Source organism: Mustelus asterias, chromosome 11 (genome assembly GCF_964213995.1).
Source record: "Mustelus asterias chromosome 11, sMusAst1.hap1.1, whole genome shotgun sequence".
In the NCBI taxonomy this organism is placed as follows: Eukaryota; Metazoa; Chordata; class Chondrichthyes; order Carcharhiniformes; family Triakidae; genus Mustelus; species Mustelus asterias.
In genome coordinates this window covers 98,364,550-98,390,125 of record NC_135811.1, presented here as the reverse complement: position 1 = coordinate 98,390,125, position 25,576 = coordinate 98,364,550, and the positions used below count along the sequence as shown (strand labels likewise).

Genomic DNA, 25,576 nt, shown 5'->3' with positions numbered 1-25,576 from the left:
TGCAGACTCGATGGGCCGAATGGCCTCCTTCTGCACTGGAGGGATTCTATGACACTAAGGGGCAATTTAGCATGGCCAATTCACCTAACCTGCACATCTTTGGACTGGGGGAGGAAACCGGAGCACCCGGAGGAAACCCACACAGACAAGGGGAGAACGTGCAGACTCCACACAAACAGCGACCCAAGCCGGGAATCGAACCCGTGTTCCTGGCACTGTGAGGCAGCAGTGCTAACCACTGTGCCACCGTGCCGCCTCAATCCAGATTAGATTCACTGCTCTCAAATCCTGTGACCCCCCAATTTAAAAATCTCATTATGGAGCCTAAAAAAGGGCAGAGGAGCAATGATGTGGGAGCATTGGGTTACATGGTCACAGCACATGGAGGGGAGTTCATTAATGAGACTCCATCTCCAATACTCCCACCAGACACCCCGAAGATAGGAGTGTTTATTCATTAGCTGCAGAACCTGGTTCAATGTGTCCGTGTTGTAGGCCAACAAATACATGAATAAAGTAAAAATAGTGACACACCTGGAATACTGTCAACAGCTTTGGTGTCCTTATCTAAGGAACAAAGTATTTGGAGGCATTGCAGGCAGTCCAGAGAGGGTTCACTAGGTTGATCCTGGGTATGGAGGGATTTTCTTATGAGAGAGTTGAGTATATTGGCCCTGCTCTCATTAGAGTTTAGAAGAATGAGAGACGACCTTATCGAGACATACAGGATTCTCAGGGGGCTTCACAGGGAAGATACTGAGAGGTTGTTTCCCCTTGTGGGAGAGTCTAGGACCAGAGGGCACAACCTCAGAGTAAGGGGCTACCCATTTAAGACAGAGATGAGGAGGAATTTCCTCTCTCAGAGGGTAGTGGAATTCTTAACCATGGAGGATTCTAGAGACAGGGTCATTAAGTATGTTCAAGGCTGAGATAGACCGATTTTTAATCAGTAAGGGAATCAAAGGTTATTGAGATAAGGCTGGAAATTAGAATTGAGGATTATCAGAACAGATCAAAGAGAACAAAGAACAAAGAACAATACAGCACAGGAACAGGCCCTTCGGCCCTCCAAGCCCGTGCCGCTCCCTGGTCCAAACTAGACCATTCTTTTGTATCCCTCCATTCCCACTCCGTTCATATGGCTATCTAGATAAGTCTTAAACGTTCCCAGTGTGTCCGCCTCCACCACCTTGCCTGGCAGCGCATTCCAGGCCCCCACCACCCGCCTGTGTAAAATATGTCCTTCTGATATCTGTGTTAAACCTCCCCCACTTCACCTTGAACCTATGACCCCTCGTGAACGTCACCACTGACCTGGGGAAAAGCTTCCCACCATTCACCCTATCTATGCCTTTCATAATTTAATACACCCAGAGATCAGTCGTCATCTCATTGAACAGTGGAGCAGACTCGATGGGCTGAATGGCCTACTTCTGCTCCCACATCTTAAGGTCATAACATGAAGAGAGAGAAACTCTTCCCATTGGAGGAGGACATTGATTTCAGGTGATTGACAAAAGATCCACTGGCACCATGAGGGAAACATTTCTCCGCAGTGAGTGGTTAGGATCTGGAATGCACTGCCTGAGAGAATGCTGGAGGCAGGTTCAGTCATGGCTTTCAACAGGGAATTGGAGGAAGGAAAAGGAACTGTGGGGCTACGGGGAAAGAGTGAGGGGGTGGGGGGTGTACTGGCTAAATTACTATTGCAGAGAACTGATACTCAACTGGCTAAACATTGTTCTCCCTCTATAAAGGTGTTTCTTTATTTTGGTTAGCTGAGAAAGGTTTTAAATCAAAGGTCCTTTAGGAAATTACTTTGCGGGGCACCGTCAGTAGAAGTTAAAATGATCCCAATGAGTACATTGTGACTTCAAGAGGCAACTAATGACCATGAAACCATTGTCGATTGTCGGAAAAACCCATCTGGTTCACTAATCTGCTGTCCTTACCCGGCCTGGCCTACATGTGACTCCAGAGCCACAGCAATGTGGTTGACTTTCAACTGCCCTCTGAAATGGCCTGGCAAGTGACTTAGTTCAAGGGCAGCTAGGGATGGGCAGTAAATGCTGGCCCAGCCAGCGATGCCCATACCCCACGAATGAATTGCAATGAGACAGCGTGCACTTTATTTCATTATTTTATCTGCTCCCGACTGTTCGCTTTTTCCTCATTGTAAAACCAATCACTTCAAAATCTTGTGGACACTTTGCAAAATGTGTATTACAACTGGCCTCACTGAGAGCCATTGAGTTTTTACAGCATAGGAAGAGGCCTTTTGGCCCATCGTGTGTGTGCTAGCCATCAAGCACCTATCTATTCTAATCCCATTTTCCAGCACTTGAATGGTAGCTTTGTATGCTATGGCGTTTCAAGGACCCATCTTAATGCTTCTTAAATGTTGTGAGGGTTGCCATGTCTGATTGAGAAAATTTAAAACCTTTAGGATGGAAATTTGGTGTCAGTCTTAATTCTACGCGTTTAAACCTTTGAACCCTCCTTTGCCAAAGCTTCAGAGAGGCCTATTTCTTTGTTAATATCTGCGTACAATTACTCCATGCTTATGTGGACTATTGCCCTGTTCTCCAGGAATATCCTCCTTGCGCAAGATGTCCCATAAAGTAATTCAGTTTAGAGGCTGACAAAACCCATTACACAAGAGACTGGAGGATTGGCTTAAACCCAGATTCCTCGGAAATGTTGCTGTGTAATCGGGGGAATCAGGCAATGTTAGAAATCATAGAAACCCTACAGTGCAGAAGGAGGCCATTCAGCCCATCGAGTCTGCATCGACCACAATCCCACCCAGGCCCTACCCCCACATATTTACCCGCTAATCCCTCTAACCTACGCATCCCAGGACTCTAAGGGGCAATTTTTGACCTGGCCAATCAACCTAACCCGCACATCTTTGGACTGTGGGAGGAAACCGGAGCACCTGGAGAAAACCCACGCAGACATGAGGAGAATGTGCAAACTCCACACAGACAGTGACCCGAGCCGGGAATCGAACCTGGGGCCCTGGAGCTGTAAAGCAGCAGTGCTAACCACTGTGCTACTGTGCCGTCCAAATAGAATAGTCTCTGTTACTTGCTAGACTAAGGAATTGTCATCTCAACAAAGCTGACACTCAGCATTCATTCGTGGGACATGGGCATCGCTGGCTGGGCCAGCATAAATTGCCCATCCCCAGTTGCCCTTGAACTGAGTCGCTTGCCAGGCCATTTCAGAGGGCAGTTGAGAGTCAACCACATTGCTGTGGCACTGGAGCCACATGTCAGCCAGACCAGGTGAGGGTGGCAGATTTCCTTCCTTGTAGGACAATGAACAGTTGGGGGGAGTGGAATGCCAGGCAATGCTACAGCTCACATAGAAGTATGTAGGGTAGGATTATATGGAATAGTGCAGAAACAGGGCATTCAGAATAACTAATCCAATGATACTTATGCTCCACTTGAATTTCCTTCAATCTTTTCTCATTTTCTACTTTCCTATAGTTCCCCTTTAAATGAATCTATACCAATCCCTGCTAACTCGTCCTGTTGTAGTGAGCTCCGGACTCTCATCACTCTTTGGGTAAAGAACATAGAACAGTACAGCACAGTACAGGCCCTTCGGTCCTCGATGTTGTGCCGAGCTTTGTCCGAAACCGAGATCAAGCTATCCCACTCCCTATCATTCTGGAGTTTCTTCTGAATTCCCTATCGGATTTCTGGGTGACTATCTTCCCTCGATGGCCTCTAGTCTTCCCCACAAGGGGAAAAATTTGATAGACGATTGGCTAACACTGGGTTTTGCATTGAATCTTTGAAGGTTGAGAAGATGATTTGGTTTGCAAGTCAGTTGCCAGCAGTAACAATAGCAGCCCTCTCAGTGGCTGTGTTATAGTTCTTCTGAACGTTTTGTTCTATCTATTTATGGCTTTGAGGACAACATGACATCAAAATAAAAGATCAGACTTTTGGAAACGACAACATTGCCAAAGAGACAAAAACAAAAGACTTTATAATCTCAATGTTTAGACGTTCAGAAAATGGAAAATTAAGCTCTAAGAAATATGTAGGACACCTTGTATCTATTTGTAGTTGTGTGGTGTGATAATGATGCATTGCTGGGACAGTCAAGGTTGGTTCAAAAATACAATGAATATTTCACATTCCTTAAACCACCTTTGTTAAAAGTAACCATATCTTGTATAGTGTCTAACTCGATGCAACTTAGAAAATAATGCAGCCTCAGTGATACAGGTGGCACAGTGGTTAGCACTGATGCCTGACAGTGCCAGGGACCCGGGTTCAATTCCGGCCTCTAGTCACTTGTCTGTGTGGAGTTTGCACTTTCTCCCCGTGTCTGCGTGGGTTTCCTCCGGTTTCCTCCCACACTCCAAAGATGTGCGGGTTAGGTTGATTGGCCATGCTAAGTTGCCCCTTTGTGTCCGGGTAAATTAATAGGGTAAATACGTGGGGTTATGGGGATAGGGCCTGGGTGGGACTGTTTTCGATGCATACTTGATGGGCCAAATGGCCTTCTTCTGCACTGTAGGGATTCTGTTATGCGAGTTATTGTGGGGCAGTTTATTTCTTCACTGGAGGTTGTAGGAAGTGACCTGAGGCACAAAACATTTAGCAAGTCCTAATAAAAACCCATAAATAAAATTACCCTCTTTAAGAACAACAACATTACTGAAACATTGCTCCCATTTTGTTTTATAACTTTTTATGGTAAATCAAAACACAGCAATAAGAAGACTGGTTAAAAACTGTGATCCACCGGGGGCTACTTCCTCCATGCTCCTCACACTCCACTTTTAGATCTTCCACCAGGTACTTATCCAACTTTCCCTGAACTTACTGAGGGACTCTGTCCTTAATCCCTCCCTTAACAACACATTCCATGCATAAATGTTCCTTCTTCACGAATGAAATATTGAAATTCTGGCGCTGAATTCAGATCTGAGGAACCTGATCTCAGACCCCCCCCTGAGGCCAAATATAAGGTCAAACTTTATCTGCATGCATTCATCCCTGCTTGTCTGTCCTGCTCCTAACATGCCATCATTATTCTCTTTCAGGGAGTCATTCAGCATTTGTCCATCACATCAAACCTCGAGGATGCAGAGAAGCCAGAATACATGAAGTGTTACGATAGCTTGGAAGATGATGATGATGAAGGTGATCCAGAGGTATGAGCTGCAGAGTTAGCGTAACTGTCTCTGGCGCAGACTGTTAGAACATTTACTTCTGATGTTCCCGTGGCCAAGAGGGCTTGGTTCATGGATGTGTAAGTAACTTTCTTTTAATGCAGATGTTAATCAACAGCTGGAATATGTTGCCAGGAAAGGTGGCTTAGTCCAGGTACTAAGGTGAGTAGTATTGTCGCTAGACATTAATCCAGAAACTCAGCTAATGTTCTGGGAACCCGGGTTCGAATCCCGCCACGGCAGATGGTGAAATTTGAATTCAATAAAAAAAATATCTGGAATTAAGAGTCTACTGATGACCATGAAACCAATGTCAATTGTCATAAAGACCCATTTGGTTCACTAATGCCCTTTAGGGAAGGAAATCTGCCGTCCTTACCTGGTCTGGCTTACATAAGAACATAAGAAATAGGAGCAGGAGTAGGCCATCTAGCCCCTTGAGCCTGCCCCGCCATTCAATAAGATCATGGCTGATCTGAAGTGGATCAGTTCCACTTACCCGCCTGATCCCCATAACCCCTAATTCCCTTACCGATCAGAAATCCATCTATCCGTGATTCATGTGACTCCAGAGCCACAGCAATGTGGTTGACTCTCAACTGCTCTCCAAGGGTAACTAAGGGTGGGCACTAAATGCTGGCCAGCCAGTGACGCCCGTGTCCCATGAATGAATTTAAAAAAAGATGGTGGAATTCGAATTCAATAAAAATATCTGGAATTAAGAATCTACTTAATGTTCACTAATGTCCTTTAGGGAAGGAAATCTGCCGTCCTTACCTGGTTTGGTCTACCTGTGGCTCAAGAGCCACAGCAATGTGGTTGACTCTCAACTGTCCTCGGGCAACCAGGGATGGGCAATAAATGCGGGCCAGCCAGCGACGCCCATGTCCCATGAATGAATTAAAAAAACCTTAAGAAGCAGAAACTAAAATTAAAAGATGGCTGGGTTCATATTCCTGAAGGCTGGAGGGATTTCTTTACTTGAATTTATCTTTTTGTCTTGCCATTTGGTAAAGACCAGGCCTCCAGCTGTGGATCTCGACCATTCCAGAATGAAAGTCAATAAGTTGCCACAGAACTGACAGTGAAATTAACAGTAGAATTGTGCCAGAAAGGACGATTCATTCTGGTATGATTGTGCAAGTAGTTTGGGGTAAAAGTTCACACTAATCCCAGCAGAACAGAAAGACCGAACCACAAATTGTATGTTCCTGGCATTGACTGACCTTTATCCTTCACCCTAACTGGCACTAAAAAAGATGAACTCGCTACACAAACAAAAGCAAGCATTTCACAATTATGCAATGATATTAAGGGCATGATTTGACTTTAGTTTTAAGTGGTGAACCCTTTATTGCCTCCTGTCTATCGATTCCCTCCCTACAACTCTGCTTCGTTTTTCTTTTTGAAGACATTCCTTAAAACCTACCGAGTCATCAGGTCTAATGCCTCTTTACGGGGCACAGTTACACACCTTGTTTTATAAGTACTTTGGGGCTTTTGTTACATTAAAATGTGTATCTAAATACAAATTGTTGTTTCAAAAAATAACTGAGTTTTGAAACAGTCCTCACAGAAGTATAAATTTGATACAAATGAAATGTTAGATATGGCTGGTAGCCCAGTCCTACAGATCACTGACATATCTGTTAATGAAACTCCAAGGTATATTATGAAGTTAGCCTAGACCTCAACTTTTGCATTTGATTTTGGCATGAGGGTGAGCATAAGGTATTTTACTCCAGGTATGATTCGATTGACCCACTAGGAAGCTTTTATCAAAACAAACTTTATTTAAGAACACGGTTAGAATATAACAAACAAAAATTAGCATAACTTTTACCAATTAAAATACTTAGACATGGCAAAGTACAATCCATGACAGCTAGCTATCTCTGTTGTTCCAATTTAAAGCAATACCCCATCGACATACATCCTTCTTCAGAATTAGTTAGCACAAAAACAAGTCTGCTCACATGATGCTGGATTTTCAGCTTTTTAACACTTCTGGACCGAGATCCAGGGGCAGCAGTTTTCAGAGAAACATCCAATCTCATACAGCAGAATCTCCAAAAAAGAAACTTATCTCCTGGCAGATTCCAGTCTCCAACTTCAGAGCGGGGGGAGGAGGGGGGTGGGGGGGGAAGGGGGGAGTACCGGAGGAGGGGGGGGGGGCGGAGGAGGGGGGGGGGCGGAGGGGGTAAAGAGCAATACTGCTCTCTCTCAACTCCAAAAGCAGCACCTAAGCTTGAATATTCTGTGTAAGCCCAGCTACCCTTATAACGTGACCATACCTACCAATCATCCCAAACAAGCCCCGCTCTGCAGAATCCCAGGAGAAAACAGCAGGACAGCATTAGTTTAGATTAAAACTAACATTCTAGCCATTAGAAGCAATTGTACTGCTGCAGCAACAATACACGATGCTGGTAGATAGAATGGCTCATAGAATCCCTACAGTGCAGAAGGAGGCCATTTGGCCCATCGAGTCTGCACTGACCACAATCCCACCCAGGCCCTATTCCCATCTCCCCACACATATACCCTACTAATCCCCTGACACTAGGGTCTATTTAGCATGGTCAATCAACCTAACGTGCACACCTTTGGAGTGTGAGAGGAAACCGGAGCTCCCGGAGGAAATTCATGCAGACATGGGGAGAATGTGCAAACTCCGCACAGACAGTGACCCGAGGCCAGAATTGAACCCGGGTCCCTGGCACTGTGAGGCAGCAGTGCTAACCACTGTGCCACCAATCTTGCTGATGTTGGTGAAATTTGTGGCTCATCCATCCAGGACAATCTGCTACAACAGATCCTACACAAGTACTTGGCTCAGGTACATTTCTTAAAGGCGCAGTATCGTCACATATCAAAGAGGTCAGTCACTGATCTCAGCTATGCCACTGAAGGAGGTGGTGCAGAGACATATTGCTCAAGTGACAGGAGAAATCAGAGGAAGAGCTACCCCTTATAGCACTCAGCTCATGTCCATTGGTGTGGACCAGCCCTTGGTTAAGGAATGGTGGGAGACATTGGGTAGCATACAGTTACATAGACCTCATGATACACAAATTTTAAAGCAGCTTGCTTTCATCTCTATTGGAGTTTTCTTCCCATTGCTTTCCTGGGTCAGCTCACAAGTGTGGAGATGCCGGCGTTGGACTGGGGTAAACACAGTAAGAGTTTTAACAACACCAGGTTAAAGTCCAACAGGTGAGCAGATTTCCACTCCATCTGACGAAGGAGCAGCGCTCCGAAAGCTAATGGCATTTGCTACCAGATAAACCTGTTGGACTTTAACCTGGTGTTGTTAAAACTCTTACTCAGCTCACAAGAACAGCTCACAAATATGGCAAGGTGCAGCCAGGGTAGCTTGGAGAGCTAAAAGAGCTCACATCACACCTGGGATTGTCTTATTTGCATATCATTCTTGCATTTAGCATAACCCTAGAGAACAGTTATATTCACTGAATACTGTCATTAGTCATTAAAGTAAATAAAGCTGGTTGTTACAAAGAACACTCAGGGCAGAGTCATGAAGGGAGTTGTTGTCTCCAGGCAAATAATCCTTTGACATAATTACTACAGGGAAATTTATAAATCATTTCCCTCTTTCAGATTTGACTAATTGGTACCTTTTCCACCCACAGTTTTCTGGAGGAGTGGAGGAGGTCAAGGACCCAGACATTCGGATCACCACACAGCAACCGGTAGGTGGAGAATGCGTAAAGTGGTCGACATACATTTCACGCCCTCTGTTACAGCTGGAATCAATGTTCGGGTCAGTGGCTGGTGGTATCCCAAAGAGATGACACGTACCAGCCTCCCAGCAGATATCAGTGAGGACAAAGGTTATATATTTTTTGGTAGTCATGATGTGGAGATGCCGGCGTTGGATTGGGGTGGGCACAGTAAGAAGTCTCATAGAACCAGGTTAAAGTCCAACAGGTTTATTTGGTAGCACGAGCTTTTGGAGCACTGCTTTAACCTTTGACATAATTATGGGCGGCACGGTAGCACAGTGGTGGGCGGCACGGTAGCACAGTGGTTAGCACTGCTGCTTCACAGCTCCAGGGACCTGGGTTCGATTCCCGGCTTGGGTCACTGTCTGTGTGGAGTTTGCACATTCTCCTCGTGTCTGCGTGGGTTTCCTCCGGGTGCTCCGGTTTCCTCCCACAGTCCAAAGATGTGCGGGTTAGGTTGATTGGCCATGCTAAAATTGCCCTTAGTGTCCTGGGATGCGTAGGTTAAAAGGATTAGTGGGTAAATATGTAGAAATATGGGGATAGGGCCTGGGTGGGATTGTGGTCGGTGCAGACTCGATGGGCCGAATGGCCTCTTTCTGTGCTGTAGGGATTCTAAGATTCTAAGAACCTGGTGGTGTGAGACTTCTTACTATATCTTTTTTCTAAACTCATGGATTTTATTTGGGAATAACCTAATAAGACAGCCGCCAGCACATGGATTTCAAAGGCAAGATCCTGGGTAATCAACATACTTGATCACGTTTTGAGGAACTGACATCCCAGATAAACTATGGAAACTCCAGCAATATGGTCCACTTATAAGAAGCACAAAAGAATACTAGTTAAGCTCAAATTGGTGGGTCATTCAGGTGAACCTTGGGAATGGGCAAGAAATTGGTTCGAGGTTGGAAAGCGTTGGCAGGAATATTTTGAAGGGAATACCGCGTGGGTTGATGGTGGACCTGCTGACTTTTGAATTTACGCCACAAACTTGCATCATTTGCTTTTCACAAAATCAGGTACTGATAAAAGACTAAGCAGTGTAAGGACTACTCAGAGAATATAAACCAGAGGTCATTCAAATATGAGCATTGTGACAATATATAGAGACATGAAAACTAATAAATTATAGTTCAGGGTGTCAGTCAGTCCACCTTCACACAGCTGTGTGGCTCAACACTACTTTATAACCTGTTACAAAGGTAGATAATCAGTGCACACCCTACTCTTAGCCCCACGTTGTTGAATCAGAAACGTTGATGGTTGATTTATTGAAATGCGCAGAAGTTGGGAGGAGTTGCCCATGCGGTAGCAGCATTGTAAACATTCCTTCTTATGTCGTGGCAAATGTTAATTGCCATGATAGAATGTGGTGAAGGAATAATCTGAAGCTTCTCTTTTGCCTTCAGCAAGTTTATTCTCAGAACGGTTCCGCCGAGTCTCCTGCTCCCCCAGACCCAGCTGTGTCCATTTCTACTCTTTTGGAGGTCGTACCAATGACATCGCCTGACTCTAACAATGCAATTGGCTTCACAATGCCATTGCCAAAGGATGGAATTTCTGACACATTGACAGATTCCCCTCTATTTCTTTTAACTTAAAACTTTAAGAAAAAACTAAATTCAAGGACACGTTTTAGAAACAAAAGTTGGGCGCATTAACATTATAGACCCCTATTCATATATAAACATAATCATAAAGCAAAAATATTTAGTTTTCCTTATAAAACAAAATGCCCCTCTTCCAACACATGTCGCAATTTCTTGGAGCAGGCATTTTTTTTTAAAAAATAGCCTAATAATTGGAGATTTGCGTCAACTCATCATATCTCCCTTCTCTTTAACAGGGCACAGGTTCAAGGTGAGAGGGGGAATGTTTAAGGGAGATGTGCAGGGCAAGTTTTTCACGCAGAGTGGTGGGTGCCTGGTACGCGTTGCCAGAGGAGGTGGTGGAAGCAGGCACATTAGCAACATTTAAGAGACACCTGATGGGTACATGAATAGGGAGGGAATAGAGGGATATGGACCGAGTAAGGGTAGAAGGTTTTTTTTAGTTTAGTTATGATCGGCACAGGCTTGAAGGGCCAAAGGGCCTGTTCCTGTGTTGTACTTTTCTTTGTTCTTGTTTTATGCTAGCTGGGTCTATTCTTATCCTCTTTTCAGTGACGTTTTTCGTTGAGTTAACGTTGTCCCACAGGGATTGGTTTTAACTGTGGACAAACCTTTCTCACATTCCCCTTTGTATTGTGTGTCTGCCAGTATCTTACATAAGTAGACCATCCCATATCTACTGCTGTAGCTAATGCCAGTGTTTCAGCAGCTAAGGTACTTCTCAGGACCCGTTCGATTTTCTTGACTTCCCAAGCCAATGGTTTACATTTATCATTCTTTCCCACCAAGAATATGACACATCCTGTTGTGCTAGAATATCCATTTGGAGGATTGGCTTGCAAAGTATTGCTTAAAAACGGCCAACTTCATATCATCTGGTTCACCCAAGGCCGGAAATTTGGGTGCCTTTCTCTAAATTTAACGTCTTTAATGTTTTGTTAGCTTTCAGAACTTCCTCTACTGTAACATACATCATCATAGTACTCCACTCCAACACATCATAACCAGCATCAGTCTGAGTGTACAACCGGTTCAGCCGTCCAACCAAACTTCTCAATTGATCTGTTTCTGATTTTGATGCTGGATCTTCTTCTTGTGAGGAACTGACCCGATTTATCAGGATGCGACTAATGTTTTCTAGATAAGATTGTTGATCCAATGATCCTGACTTGTTTTGCTTAATGTCTAAACCCATGTATTTGAAACCTTGAATTCCTTTTTGAATTTATCAATCGCCCATTGTTCAAATTTATCAGAACCTCCCCACAGGAAGTTATCCACATGCATGATAAAGATTTCAGCTAGAATCATAGAAACCCTACAGTGCAGAAGGAGGCCATTCAGCCCATTGAGTCTGCACTGACAACAATCCCAGCCAGGCCCTATCCCCGTAACCCCACGTATTTACCCTGCTAATCCCCTTGACACTAAGGGGCAATTTAGCATGGCCAATCCACCTAACCTGCACATCTTTGGACTGTGGGAGGAAACCGGAGCACCCGGAGGAAACCCACGCAGACACGGGGAGAACGTGCAAACTCCGCACAGACAGTGACCCAAGCCGGGAATCGAACCCGGGTCTCGGGCGTAGTGAGGCAGCGGTGCTAACCGTTGTGCAACCGTGCCGCCCAATAATTTAATTCCAATAATTATCTATGGTGAAGGAATAAGTCTGAAGCTTGTCCTTTACTTTAAGCAAGTTTATTCTCAGAACAGCTCCGCACAGAAACAGTCTGCTCCCCCACACCCAGCTGCTCCAGCTGTGCCCATTTCTACTCTTTTGGAGATTGGGCCAATGATCATCGCCTGTTTTTAACAATGCAATTGGCTTCACAATGTCATTGCCAAAAGATGCAATTGTTGATACACTGACAGAAATGATTTTACAAAGGTGCTTGAAATAGTGATCAAAGGTTGGCGATACACTAACACAGCGACCTAGCGGAAGCTCCTCCCCCACAACCAGGCCGAGGTTGAGTAGATGAGACCATGAGATATGAAGTTGGCCATTTTAAGCGATGCTTTGCAAGCCAATCCTCCAAATGGATATTCTAGCACAAAAGAATGTATCATATTCTTGGTGGGAAAGAATGGTAAATGTAATTTTTGGATAGTCAGAAGCCCTTTCCTAGAGTGGAAGATTCAATTACCAGGGGGCATAGGTTTAAGATACGAGGGGCAAGGTTTAAAGGAGATGTACGAGGCAAGTTTTTTTACACAGAGGGAGTGGGTGCCTGGAACTCGCTGCCAAGGGAGATAGTGGAAGCAGATACTATAGTGACTTTTAAGAGGCGTCTTGACAAATACATGAATAGGATGGGAAATAAGAGATATGGTCCCCGGAAGGGTAGGGGTTTTTAGTTCAGTCGGGCAATGTGTTAGTGCAGGTTTGGAGGGCCAAAGGGCTTATTCCTGTGCTGTAATTTTCTTTGTTCTTTCACCCTGTAATTTTATCACTGAGATCACAGATCACAGAATCCTACAATGCAGAAGGAGGCCATTTGGCCCATCGAGTCTGCACCGACCACAATCCCAACCAGACCCTATCCCTATGACCCTATGCATTTACCCCAGCTAGTTTCCCTGACACTAAGGGGCAATTTAGCATGGCCAATCCACCTAATCCGCACATTTTTGGACTGTGGGAGGAAACAGGAGCACCCGGAGGAAACCCACGCAGACACAGGGGAGAACGTGCAGAGTCCGCACAGTGACCCAAGCCGAGAATCGAATCCGGGTCCTGGCACTGTGAGGCAGCAGCGCTAACCGTTGTGTCACCGTGCTGCCCATTTAAGATTTTATGATTTCCATGGCGCCTCCTATTTTACATCATTTACGACTGCGAGAAATAATTGAATCCTTAGTTGATTTTAATTGTGCGTTTGGAACTCAGAACAAGGTTATTCCAGATACATTGAATCACGATTGATGTCTCAATAACATTTCTCCCCCCACTCTTACAACCTCTTCATTATTCTGCTGTAGGTTGTTACTCCTGTTGATTTTGATTTGATTTATTATTGTCACATGTATTAGTACACAGTGAAAAGAATTGTTTCTTGCGCGCTATACAAACAAAGCATACTGTTCATAGAGAAGGAAAGGAGAGAGTGGAGGATGTAGTGTTACAGTCATAGCTAGGGTGTAGAGAAAGATCAACTTAATGCGAGGTAGGTCCATTCAAAAGTCTGATGGCAGCAGGGAAGAAGCTGTTCTTGTGTCAGTTGGTACGTGATCTCAGACTTTTGTATCTTTTTCCTGACGGAAGAAGGTGGAAGAGAGAATGTCCGGGAATGTTGTAGTATAGTCCTTTGGTTTTCCAATGTCAATCGCATCACATGGAAGGCCCCAAGTTCAAGTCCCACTCTGGGACATGTTGCCTCCGGCAGAACCCAGCCACTGGGGCAGGCAAGCCAGTGTGTACCAGTGACGGTCCCCAGCCCAGATAAACATGGAGGGTTAGAAGCAGGAAGGGTGCAGCAAAGGCAACTTGTTTTAGCTTCAACGATGAATGATTTATTATCAATATAACATATATACAAGTTAAGGATCTGGTAGAACGACTGCTCAAGTCTACTCTTTTCTCCTCCCTGGCCCCAACTGAGGTTCATCCTCATCCCAGGATGTACGTCCTTACCGATTGGCTCAGCTTCCCATGCAGCCTTTTGGAGGGTGTGGCTCAATCACATGGCCCTCAAGGATTGTCCCTTAGAGGGGCCACATTAACTCAAAGTCCACCTGACTGTAAGTCACCCATCAAATGCAAATAAAATTCGATGGTTGATATGGAAGTGATCAGCTGACATTGTGGTGACCCCATATAACGCGGGAAAAGCTGGAAGAGGAACCAACCAGCTGCGATGAGCTCCGACCCCGATGTCAATGGGCTTTGAGTCAAGTGGGGGAGGGTTCATAGCTAAGCCTAATCCTACTGTCACTGACATCACTGTAAGAAACAGCAGCCTATTCCAACACATCCAACCTAGGGACACTAAAGTTAATCGAAGCAACCCCACTGCCAACCTAATCAGCAATGATGAGCCTACGAGCTCGAAACTTGAATGGGTGGCACAGTGGTTAGCACTGCTACCTCACAGCGCCAGGGACCCGGGTTCGATTCCCAGCTTGGGTCACTGTCTGTGTGGAGTTTGCACGTTCTCCCCGTGTCTGCGTGGGTTTCCTCCCACAGTCCAAAGATGTGCAGGTTAGGTGCATTGGCCGTACTAAATTCTCCCTCTGTGTACCCAAATAGGTGCCGGAGCGTGGCAACTAGGGGATTCTCACAGTAATTTCATTGCAGTGTTAATGTAAGCCTACTTGTGACTAATAAATAAACTTTACTCTTTACTTTACTGGGTTGCATAGAGAGGCAGTGCATGTCTCCACTGAGCCAGTAAGCGACAAGTTCACTTGGAATTTGAGGGCGTCTGCTCTTAGGCTTTTCAACATACCTCAGATTATTCTGCTGTTCTGAATCAGGCATGGATAAGGTATCTGTGTGTGATTACGCTCCAACCTTTGTCATACTACCTGTTTGCTCTCGGTTATTAATGTAGACAAAGTATATTGCGAAATGACTCCAGCCGAGAGCAACATGGCTGCCCTGTACCCGCAACGCCCCTCCCCCCACCCCTCAATGTCCTCCCTTATTCCCAGACGCAAGACCTTTTATAGTGACAAGAATAAATCACAAGTTTGTAAGTTCATGACAGAATCGCTTATTGCTAAAGTTTCCAAAGGTTTTCTTCTCTTCTCGCCGGGAAGGTAACAATGACCTGTGCGGATGTCAGAAAACATCCAGACAGGAATCCACGCGACCTCAGCTCACCATTCATATCTGTCTCCAGAAACATTTATTGTTTTATCATGCAGCGGATTTTCTTTCCGGGTTTATTATTCTTAACCAGGATCGTTAACCCTCTGAGGGTTAAAGGAGTTCACACTAACACTATAACGAAGGGTTACAGGAATAGAAACTAGTCACAGGAGTAGGCCCTTCGAGCCTGTTCTGCCATTCATTTTGATCATCGAATTCAATTTTCTCCCTCCGTTCTACCTTGATCCCTTCAGCCCCAAGAGCTATATCTAATTTCTTCTTGAAATCACACAATGTTTTGGCCTCAACTACTTTCTGTGGGAGTGAATTCCACAGATTCACCACTCTCAGGGTGAAGAAATTCTTCTCTCTCAGTCCTAAAAGGTTCACCCCTTACCCTCAAACTATGACTCCCTAGTTCTGGACACCCCCACCATTAGGAACATTGACCGTGATTCTCCCAAAAGCGCTGAATTGGTGGGAAAACTGTTCTAAATCCCGACTGTTTTGTCAGTTCAGCTTTTCACCTGAATCTCCGCACTCTGTGCACTGCAGAGGTCCCAGTCGTGAATCTCATTAAAAACCCAGGGGGGGCGGGGCCTATTCGTGCCAGAGTCTAACAGTTCTGGAACTCTGCACATGCGCAGTGGTCCCGATCTGTCAGACTCCCCGACTGCTGGCCAGCCCAGGACCCCTGCAGTGCTGCCCCTCCAGCACCCCCCCACGGCCCGATCGCAGCCCCCACAACAATTCCCGGGCCAGCCCTGACCCTGCCGCTCCGGAGCGCCTCGATGTACAGCCCACCCCACCCCCAGCAGTGGCGATCCCCTCACCCCAGCAGACTGCCCCCCGGAGGCAGCCCCCCCCCCCCCTTCATTCCGGTGGGGTCTCCCGCTAGTTCCCCAAATGTGGGGAGCTCGTCAGAACTAGGGAATGAAGTACTCCTGGCCAGGTGGGAGATTCAATCGGGACCGGAAAGTTCCTGATGATGATAATTACATTGAAATCATATTTAAAATACATTTAACACAGATTTAAATTACTTACCTGCCTATCCGCCGGTTTCCAGCGTGGTCTGACCGGCGACTGTTCGCCGGCTCTGGGGAATGCGCATGCGATCCCGGCGCGTGTGCAGATCCCGGTACAAGGCCGGTGACGCGCACCTCCCACCGCGACCCACCAGAAAAGCTGCAAGTCGCGATGGCAGAATCGCGGCTATTCATAGAATCATAGAAGTCCTATGGTGCAGAAAGAGGCCATTTGGCCCATCGAGTCTGCACCGACCACAATCCCACCCAGGCCCTACCCCCATATCCCTATATATTTACCCGCTAATCCCTCTAACCTACGCATCTCAGGACACTAAGGGGCAATTTTAGCATGGCCAATCAACCTAACCCACACATCTTTGGACTGTGGGAGGAAACCGGAGCACCCGGAGGAAACCCACGCAGACACGAGGAGAATGTGCAAACTCCACACAGACAGTGACCCAAGCCGGGAATCGAACCTAGGTCCCGGGAGCTGTGAAGCAGCAGTGCTAACCACTGTGCTACCGTACCGCCCCTGATTTCTGAATCTACCCTGTCTAACCCTGTTAGAATTTTATAAGTTTCTGTGAGATCACTCTTCTAAACTCCAATGAATATAATCCCAAACAATGCAAATACTTCAGTGCAAAAAGGGAGAAAGGATGAACTGAGTTACTGTAGATGAGTCAATCTGTTATGAGCTAGGGTAGGTTTCCAAAGGCCGTATTGTGGAATAAAGTCAATGTGTCTTTATAAACACATACATTGATGAAGGCCAGATATATAGATTTCTAAAAGGCAAGCCATGTCTGACAATTGGAATAAATGTCTTTCAGGAAAGTGGGAGATGACAGATTGAATGTTACACCCTGAGACATACTCATTCTCAAATATTGATGATGCAGAAATAGTCAGAAAATATTCATCATCTCACTCAAGAGATTAAATAAGTAGGGTTTCTTTTATACTTTTATGCAATTTGGGCATTCCTGGTGAGCACAGTAAGGAGTCTCACAACACCAGGTTAAAGTCCAACAGGTTCATTTGGTAGCACGAGCTTTCGGAGCGCTGCACCTTCAGGTGAGTGACTCACCTGATGAAGGAGCGAGACTCCGAAAGCTTGTGCTGCCAAATAAACCCGGTGGACTTTAACCTGGTGTTGTGAGACTTCTTACTGTGCTTACCCCAGTCCAACGCCGGCATCTCCACATCATTCCTGGTGAAGCCAGCATTTGTTGCTCATCCTTAATTGTCCTTAAGAAGGGGATGGTGAGCTGCCTTCAATCCGTGTGGTGTAGCTGCACCCACAGTGCTGTTTTGGGAGGGAGGTCCAGGATTTTTCCCCAGTGACAGTAAAGCAACGGTGAGATATTTCCAAGTCAGGATGGTGAATGGCTTGGAAGAGAACTTGCAGGTGGTGGTGTTCCCATGTATCTGGTGGAGATCACAGCTGCTGTTGAAGTATCCAAGTGATAAGGCACGCTGGAGGTGATCTGTGCAAGGTCAATGGTTCAGATGGGTTTTGCAATTTGTACGGCAATTGTTCCTCAGTTATATGTAGTCGCACGCATGACTACGTGTCACGATGAGTGAGTGGTGGAAAGACATACATTCAGGTAGTTCCTGATTATATCACTCTGAAACCCCTAAAATCACAGCATGTGTGGCACAGTGGTAGGCACTGCTGCCTCACAGCACCAGGGACCCGGGTTCAATTCCGGCCTTGGGGCTGACTGTGTGGAGTTTGCACGTTCTCCCTGCGTCTGCGTGGGTTTCCTCCGGGTACTCCAGTTTCCTCCCACAGTCCAAAGATGTGCGGATTAGGTGGATTGGCCATGGTAAATTGCCCCTTAGTGTCAGGGAGATCAGCAGGGTAAATACGTGGGGTCACAGGGATCGGGTGTGGGTGGGATTGTGGTCGGTGCAGGCTCAATGGGCCGAATGGCCTCCTTCTGCACTGTAGGGATTCTATGACTCTATGAAGTTAAGTGCAATGAATGATTTGTCAGCTATTTTGATTTTTGCATTTAACAATGCCTCGATGGTATGTGGAAGTCCCTGTTTGCTGCTTCATGTAACTTATCTTTTACTTTCTTTTGTAGAAAACCCCCAAACCAACAGACATGACGTCTGATCTGAAATCCATGCCAGGCTCTGGGGAGGAGGCAATCACCAGTCTGCCCATAGAAGAGGACACCTCAGATATTAGAACAGGTGAACACTGAATCCCAGCAATGTTTCGGAATCATCCACGCTAAAGACCATTTATGTGGAATCAAGGCCATAGCTTTATTAAATCCAAAAGTGTACTTTATTCATCAAATTTATAAAGGTACATTGCATAGGGTGACCTGGTGGCACAGTGGGTAGCACTGTTGCCTCACAGTGCCAGGGTCCCAGGTTCGATTCTGACCTCGGGTCACTGTCTGTGTGGAGTTTGCACCTTCTCCCCGTGTCGGCGTGGGTTTCCTCCGGGTGCTCCGGTTTCCTCCCACACTCCAAAGATGTGCGCGTTAGGTTGACTGGCCATGCTAAATTGATCCTAGTGTTAGGGGGATTAGCAGGCTAAATGTGTGGGGTTCGGAGAATAGGGCCTGAGTGAGATCGTGGTTGGTACAGACTCGATGGGCCGAATGGCCTCCTTCTGTAGGGATCCTATAACAGTTCAAAATTTACATTGTCGAATGTCCAGTGCATGTGGCATTCTGTAACTCGAATGAGGCATCTCCATTACAGGAACATACATGTCACGTCAAACATATCGCCCAAAGGTCCCGGCCTCTCCGTGTACTGTGGTGGAGGGCCTTAGATTGTTGTCTTTCTCCCGAATCTTCACAGCGGTTGCCTCGAGTTTTATTGCCTCATTCAGTATAAAGCCCCGGCCTTGGGGCTAAGATCAAGTGTCAGATCAAGCCCAGGATGGGATGCAATGCCGGATTTTGTCAGCTCGGATCTTGTTTCTCTCTCTAATGGGAACCATGGATTCAATTGGAATTTGAATTTGGTTTTTGGAGCAAGCAGTGGGATGGATTTGGGTTTGGCCGGTCCACTCTGAGCTTTGGCTTTGTAACTTTAAGGATGGAGTAAAAAATTAATTACAAAAAGAATATGTATCCTGGGCCTTGGAATGTGCTGGTCTGCAACAACTGGGGGGGGGGCGATTCTCCCGGCTCATTGCGCTGCTCGAGTACCGCAGTGGGCCGGGGGACATCGGGGCTGTCGCGGGATTCGCGACTGGCGTCCAGCCAATCACGAGTCTCCCAGGCCAGGCCTTTCAACAGAACCAGCCTCACGCCGGAACCCAGCGCGAGGCTGATTAGCATATTGAAATGGGGACGGTAGTCTCCGGGCTCGCGAGTGTCTCTGCCCCCCCCCCCCCCCCCCCCCCCCCCCCCACCCCTGCTGGAGAGGTACCCATCAGCGGGGATTAAAGCTGGTCCCCATCAAGGCAAAGGGGGCTAAGCGTGATCACCCTGCTGCCGGAGACAGAGGCCAATGAGGCCCCCCGCCCCTCCAGGAGGTTGGGGCAGGGGCCTCATGGGCAATGGGCAGTGCCAAGGGGTGGGGCCAGAGGGGATGGGAACCTTCTGGGGGCGGGGTTGATTGGTGGTAGTTGGGGGGGACCCACTCGTGCACTCTGGAATGGGATCGGTGAGGGAGGAAGGGAGGAGGCGATCCGGCTGCACAAGGGGGAGGGGGGCGGGGGGGCGGTGGAGATCGGGGCTGCACATGGGAGGGAGTTCAAGACAGCATATGGGGGGGAGGAATTGGGGCTGCACATGGAGGGGTTCGCGATTAGGGCTGGCCCGGGCGAGGGGGTGTGGGTAGGCCAGCAATCGGTCGGGGGGGGCGGTTGTGTCAGGTAGGCCAGTGGGGTGGGGGGAGTAGGGGTTGGGAAGTCGCAGATCGGGGGGATGATCTGGGGAAGAAATGGGGAGGCCTGCGATCGGGAGGCTGGTGAAGGGGGAGCCAGCGCGCATGCACGGATCTCCCCACCGACAGATCAGCACATGCGCAGTGACCCGCTCAGCACTATGCTGAGCACTCAGCATTTGGGTTAGTACATGGATGAGAAAGGATTAGAGGGATATGGGATAAATGTGGGCAATTGGGACTAGCTGGGAGGGCGCCATGTTCAGCATGGACCAATTGGGCCAAAGGGCCTGTTTCCATGCTGTGTTGCTTTATGACTCTGATCATCGATTTTAAATAACAGATTGCTAGATTTTGGGCAGTGCAGTTGATGTTGTCTACATGGACTTTAGCAAGGCCTTTGACAAAGTACCGCATGGTAGATTGTTGCATAAGGTTAAATCTCACGGGATCTAGGGTGAGGTAGCCAATTGGATACAAAATTGGCTTGATGGCAGAAGGCAGAAGGTGGTTGTAGACGGGTGTTTTTCAAACTGGAGGCCTGTGACCAGCAGTGTGCCTCAGGGATCGGTGTTGGGTCCACTGTTATTTGTCATTTAAATTAATGATTTGGATGAAAATTTGTTAGTAAGTTTGCAGATGACACCAAGATTGGAGCCATAGTGGACAGTGAAGAAGGTTATCTAGGATTGCAACGGGATCTTGCTCAATTGGGCCAGTGGGCTGATGAATGGCCAATGGAGTTTAATTTAGATAAATGCGAGGTGATGCATTTTGGTAGATCGAACCAGGGCAGGACTTACTCAGTTAATGGTAGGGCGTTGGGGAGAGTTATAGAACAAAGAGATCTAGGGTTTCATGTTCATAGCTCCTTGAAAGTGGAGTCACAGGTGGACAGGGTGGTGAAGAAGGCATTCGGCATGCTTGGTTTCATTGGCCAGAACATTGAATTGAGCTGGGATGTCTTGTTGAAGTTGTACAAGACATTAGTAAGGTCACACTTGGAATACTGTGTACAATTCTGGTCACCCTATTATAGAAAATATATTATTAAACTTGAAAGAGTGCAAAAAAGATTCACTAGGATGCTACCGGGACTTGATGGTTTGTGTTATAAGGAGAGGCTGGATAGACTGGGGCTTTTTTCCCTGGAGCGTAGGAGGCTTAGGGGTGATCTTATTGAGGTCTATAAAATAATGAGGGGCACAGATCAGCTAGATAGTCAATATCTTTTCCTAAAGATAGGGGAGTCTAAAACTAGAGGGCATAGGTTTAGGGTGAGAGGGGAGAGATACAAAAGGGTCCAGAGGGGCAATCTTTTCACTCAGAGGGTGGTGAGTGTCTGGAACAAGCTTCCAGAGGTAGTAGTAGAGGCGGGTACAACTTTGTCTTTTAAAAAGTATTCAGTTACGTGGGCAAGATGGGTATAGAGGGATGTGGGCCAAACGCGGGCAATTGGGGCTAGCTTAGTGATTTAAAAAAAAGGGCGGCACGGACAAGTTGGGCCAGAAGAGCCTGTTTTCATGCTGTGAACCTCTATGACTCTATGAATTAAAGCACGTGGGACAAAGGCCCATGGAGAGTTGATTGGCAGACCAGCCAAAATCTCATTCAATGGTGGAAAGCTCGAAGGTCTATGTCTGTTCCTATGTTTGGCTGTTTATACTTCCCCCAGTCCTGGGGAACAGACCACAGCTTAACTAGCACGTGCTTCAGTAGGTTTGTGGCATTTCTTGCTGCTTCTTAGGTACGGGTACAGCTCGGTCTGAAGTAAGCTGGTAGATAGAAGACCTCAGGGCACAAAGTACAAGCACCGGAAACAGGTCCATCTTACTGATCAGCCACAATCGGATATTCCTGTACCAACCAATTACACCCAGCACAAAGAATTCCTACACATAAGAAGTACGCACAAAAGAGTTTGCTTGGTCTTTTGAGCAATTTTATTATCTTTTTTATTTATTCATGAGACATGGGTGTCTCTGGCTGGCCAGCATTTATTGCCCATCCCTAGTTGCCTGAGGGCAGTTGAGAGTCAACCACATTGCTGTGGCTCTGGAGTCACATGTAGGCCAGACCAGGTAAGGACAGCAGGTTTCCTTCCCTAAAGGGATATTGGTGAACCAGGTGGGTTTTTCCGACAATCGACAATGGTTTCATGGTCATCAGTAGATTCTTAATTCCAGATTTTTGTTTATTGAATTCAAATTCCACCGTCTGCCGTGGTGGGATTCGAACCTGGGTCCCCAGAACATTAGCTGAGTTTCTGATTAATACTCCAGCGATAATACCACTACGCCATTGCTTTCCCTCTTAACCAACATTATCAAAGTTGGATTTAATTGACCATTTACCTCACTAATGTTTGGGGCCGTTTCCTGCACACAAACTGCCAGTCTAGGCCACCCACTGAATGTATTTCAAATGTAAATTATTTGATGTCAAACCCATTGAGAGGTTAGGAGGATGTGAGAACATGTCCCCCTTGGTGACATCATCCACATACACACTGATGGCATCCAGCTCTACTTCACCATCATATGTCTCGATCACTACACAGTCTGAGGCACGGTGGCACAGTGGTTAGCACTGCTGCCTCACAGCACTAGGGACCCAGGTTCGATTCCCGGCTCGGGTCACTGTCTGTGTGGAGTTTGCAGGTTGTCTGCGTGGGTTTCCTCCGGGTGCTCCGGTTTCCTCCCACAGTCTGAAAGACGTGCTGGTTAGGGTGCATTGGCCCCAACTGGCGCCGGTCTGTGGCGACGAACAGTAACTTCATTGCAGTGTTAACATCAGCCTTACTTTTTGACGAATAAATAAACTTTAACTTTAAACTTTGATTTGTCAGCTAATGTTCTGGGGATCCGGGTTCGAATCCCGACACAGCAGATGATGGAATTTGAATTCAATAAAAAAATATCTGGAATCTACTGGTGACCATGAAACCATTGTCGATTGATGGAAAAATGCATCTGGTTTATTGATGCCCTTTAGGGAAGGAAATCTGCCGTCCTTACCCGGTCTGGCCTACATGTGACTCCAGAGCCACAGCAATGTGGGCGACTCTCAACTGGCCTCTGAAATGGCCTAGCGAGACACTCAGTTGTATCAATTCAATTGCAGTGATTCAAGATGGCAGCTCACCACCACCTTCTCAAGGGCAACTAGGGATGGGTAATAAATGCTGGCCCAGCCAGTGATGCCCATGTCCCATGAATGAATGAATGAATGAATGAGCTGAAACTTACTCTGATTAAATACATAAACACCTGCTCCTTAGCCATCCCTCGACCTGCCCACAGTCTGACACTGTATTCTGGTGTGCTATTTGACTCGGAACTAAGTTTTTGACTCTATATCCTCTCCAACGCCAAGACCATCTACCTGTGCCTCCGTCATGTCGACCATCGCCTTTCCTACTTCAGTTTGTCTGCTGTTGAAATTCTCATCCTTGCCTTTGCTCCGTTCGCACCTGCCAGCCTCCCATTTTGCCCCCTCCATCAATTTGAGCTCATTTACAATCTCTTTTGCCTGTAAGTCGCATCAAGGCCGGAAGGAAACCTGCCTCCCTGGCCGGAACTGACTTACTTATAACTTCCAGTCCCGTGGCAACAGGCTTGACTCTGAAGTGCTCAGTTAAATAGTCTTGCAAACCTACTCAGATGTATAGAAAGTGAAACAGGCCCTGCCTGGTAACATTGTGTGCGAGCCCCTTCACTACACTGATGGCAGTGGTTCAAAAAGAAGACCGCACCACCACCGTTACTAGGCAACCCATGACGGGCAATAAATGCCGGCCTTGCCCAGTAACACCCACACCCTGAGAATGAATAATCTTTAAAAAGGTATGTGACATTCAGTGTTGCTTTAGAAAAAATGATGAGGGGGGAATGTTTGCATCCCGCCCGCTGTGGGAATCGTAGGGGGTGGGGGGGTTGCTGGGGCAGTGGAGGGGGGGGGGGGCGGGATGGACCATGCAGAGGTCCATTAACTGAGCGGGATTTTCCCGTTTCGAGGCGTGCGTTTCGGGGCGAGTGTGGCCGAAAAATCCCGCCCATGGCGTGAGAGGCACAGAAAATACACAGGACTTTGCAACATTATCAATTAATAATCATTAAGAAATATGCTAAAGTGATTTATTTATTGCTAGATGTGGAGGAAGACAATGACATCGACTCTGAGAATGAAGAGGCATCACCATTGCCCAAAGGAGACGAGGTGAATTGAAGTAGAAAAATTATCTAGAATGTTCTATCATGGCAAACGACCCCAGCAGATCACCAAAATTAAAAACGCCGACTGATAGCCGGGTTAACCTGTTACTGGGACGAGATTTATTTGTTTTCTCTCCTAAATCTTCTCATTTCTCTTCAATCGCTTTCCACCATTAATCCTGTTGCAGCAGACACTGCAGGCAATAAGAAGTGGAGGAAAGTGCTGGAAATGGCAACATCTGTGGAGAGATAAGTTAACAAGAGTTAAAGGGAACAAACAAACCATCTAATGACCCTAGGCCAGAGGCCCAGGTTTTCGGTAAGATCGGGTTAGGGAGCAATAACTTTTAAGGCAGACAAAGTCTGAGATTCAACACACCTGCTGAGAGAATAAAGTCATGATGTGGAGATGCCGGCGTTGGACTGGGGTAAGCACAGTAAAAGTTTTAACAACACCAGGTTAAAGTCCAACAGGTTTATTTGGTAGCAAATGCCATTTGCTACCAAATAAAGCTGTTGGACTTTAACCTGGTGTTGTTAAAACTCTTACTGAGAGAATAAAGGTCAGAAAACTAAAACAATTTACAGTATCTATCTTATACTCTAACATTCAGGGCTGATGTGAGGGTACATGTGAATTAACAGGCAAACTGTGGCCAAATATACCTGAATCCACGGAATTTTGAAATATCACAACCAATGCGTGCACTATCTCTGCTGCCACCTCCTTTAATACTTTAGGGTGCCGGCCATCAGGTCCCAGAGACTTATCTGCCTTTAATTCCATTAATTTACTCAATACCCTCTCCCTAGTGAACCAAGTTCCTCTGCGTTAACTGCAATGTGGAGTTGCCGGCGTTGGACTGGGGTGAACACAGTAAGTAGTCTCACAACACCAGGTTAAAGTCCAACAGGTTTATTTGGTAGCACGAACTTTCGGAGTCTCAGGCTCCTTCATCAGCTGCCCCTTCATCAGGTGACTCACCTGATGAAGGGGCAGTGCTCCGAAAGCTCGTGCTACCAAATAAACCTGTTGATCTTTAACCTGGTGTTGTGAGACTTCATTGTTCTCTACCATGAAGA

The 25,576-nt window shown here is 46.5% G+C and overlaps 1 protein-coding gene across 13 annotated transcripts in view; it reads left to right on the top strand.

Annotated features, from left to right (window-relative positions):
- Positions 1-25,576, top strand: part of LOC144500714 (uncharacterized) — a 115,796-nt gene that overhangs the window by 33,080 nt on the left and 57,140 nt on the right. For all 13 annotated transcript variants that reach the window (XM_078224058.1, XM_078224059.1, XM_078224055.1 and 10 more), the window contains 4 exons: positions 5,072-5,182; positions 8,854-8,913; positions 18,509-18,620; positions 24,430-24,497. In XM_078224058.1, coding sequence (XP_078080184.1) covers positions 5,072-5,182; positions 8,854-8,913; positions 18,509-18,620; positions 24,430-24,497 — 351 coding nt within the window. The remainder of the gene's footprint in view (positions 1-5,071; positions 5,183-8,853; positions 8,914-18,508; positions 18,621-24,429; positions 24,498-25,576) is intronic.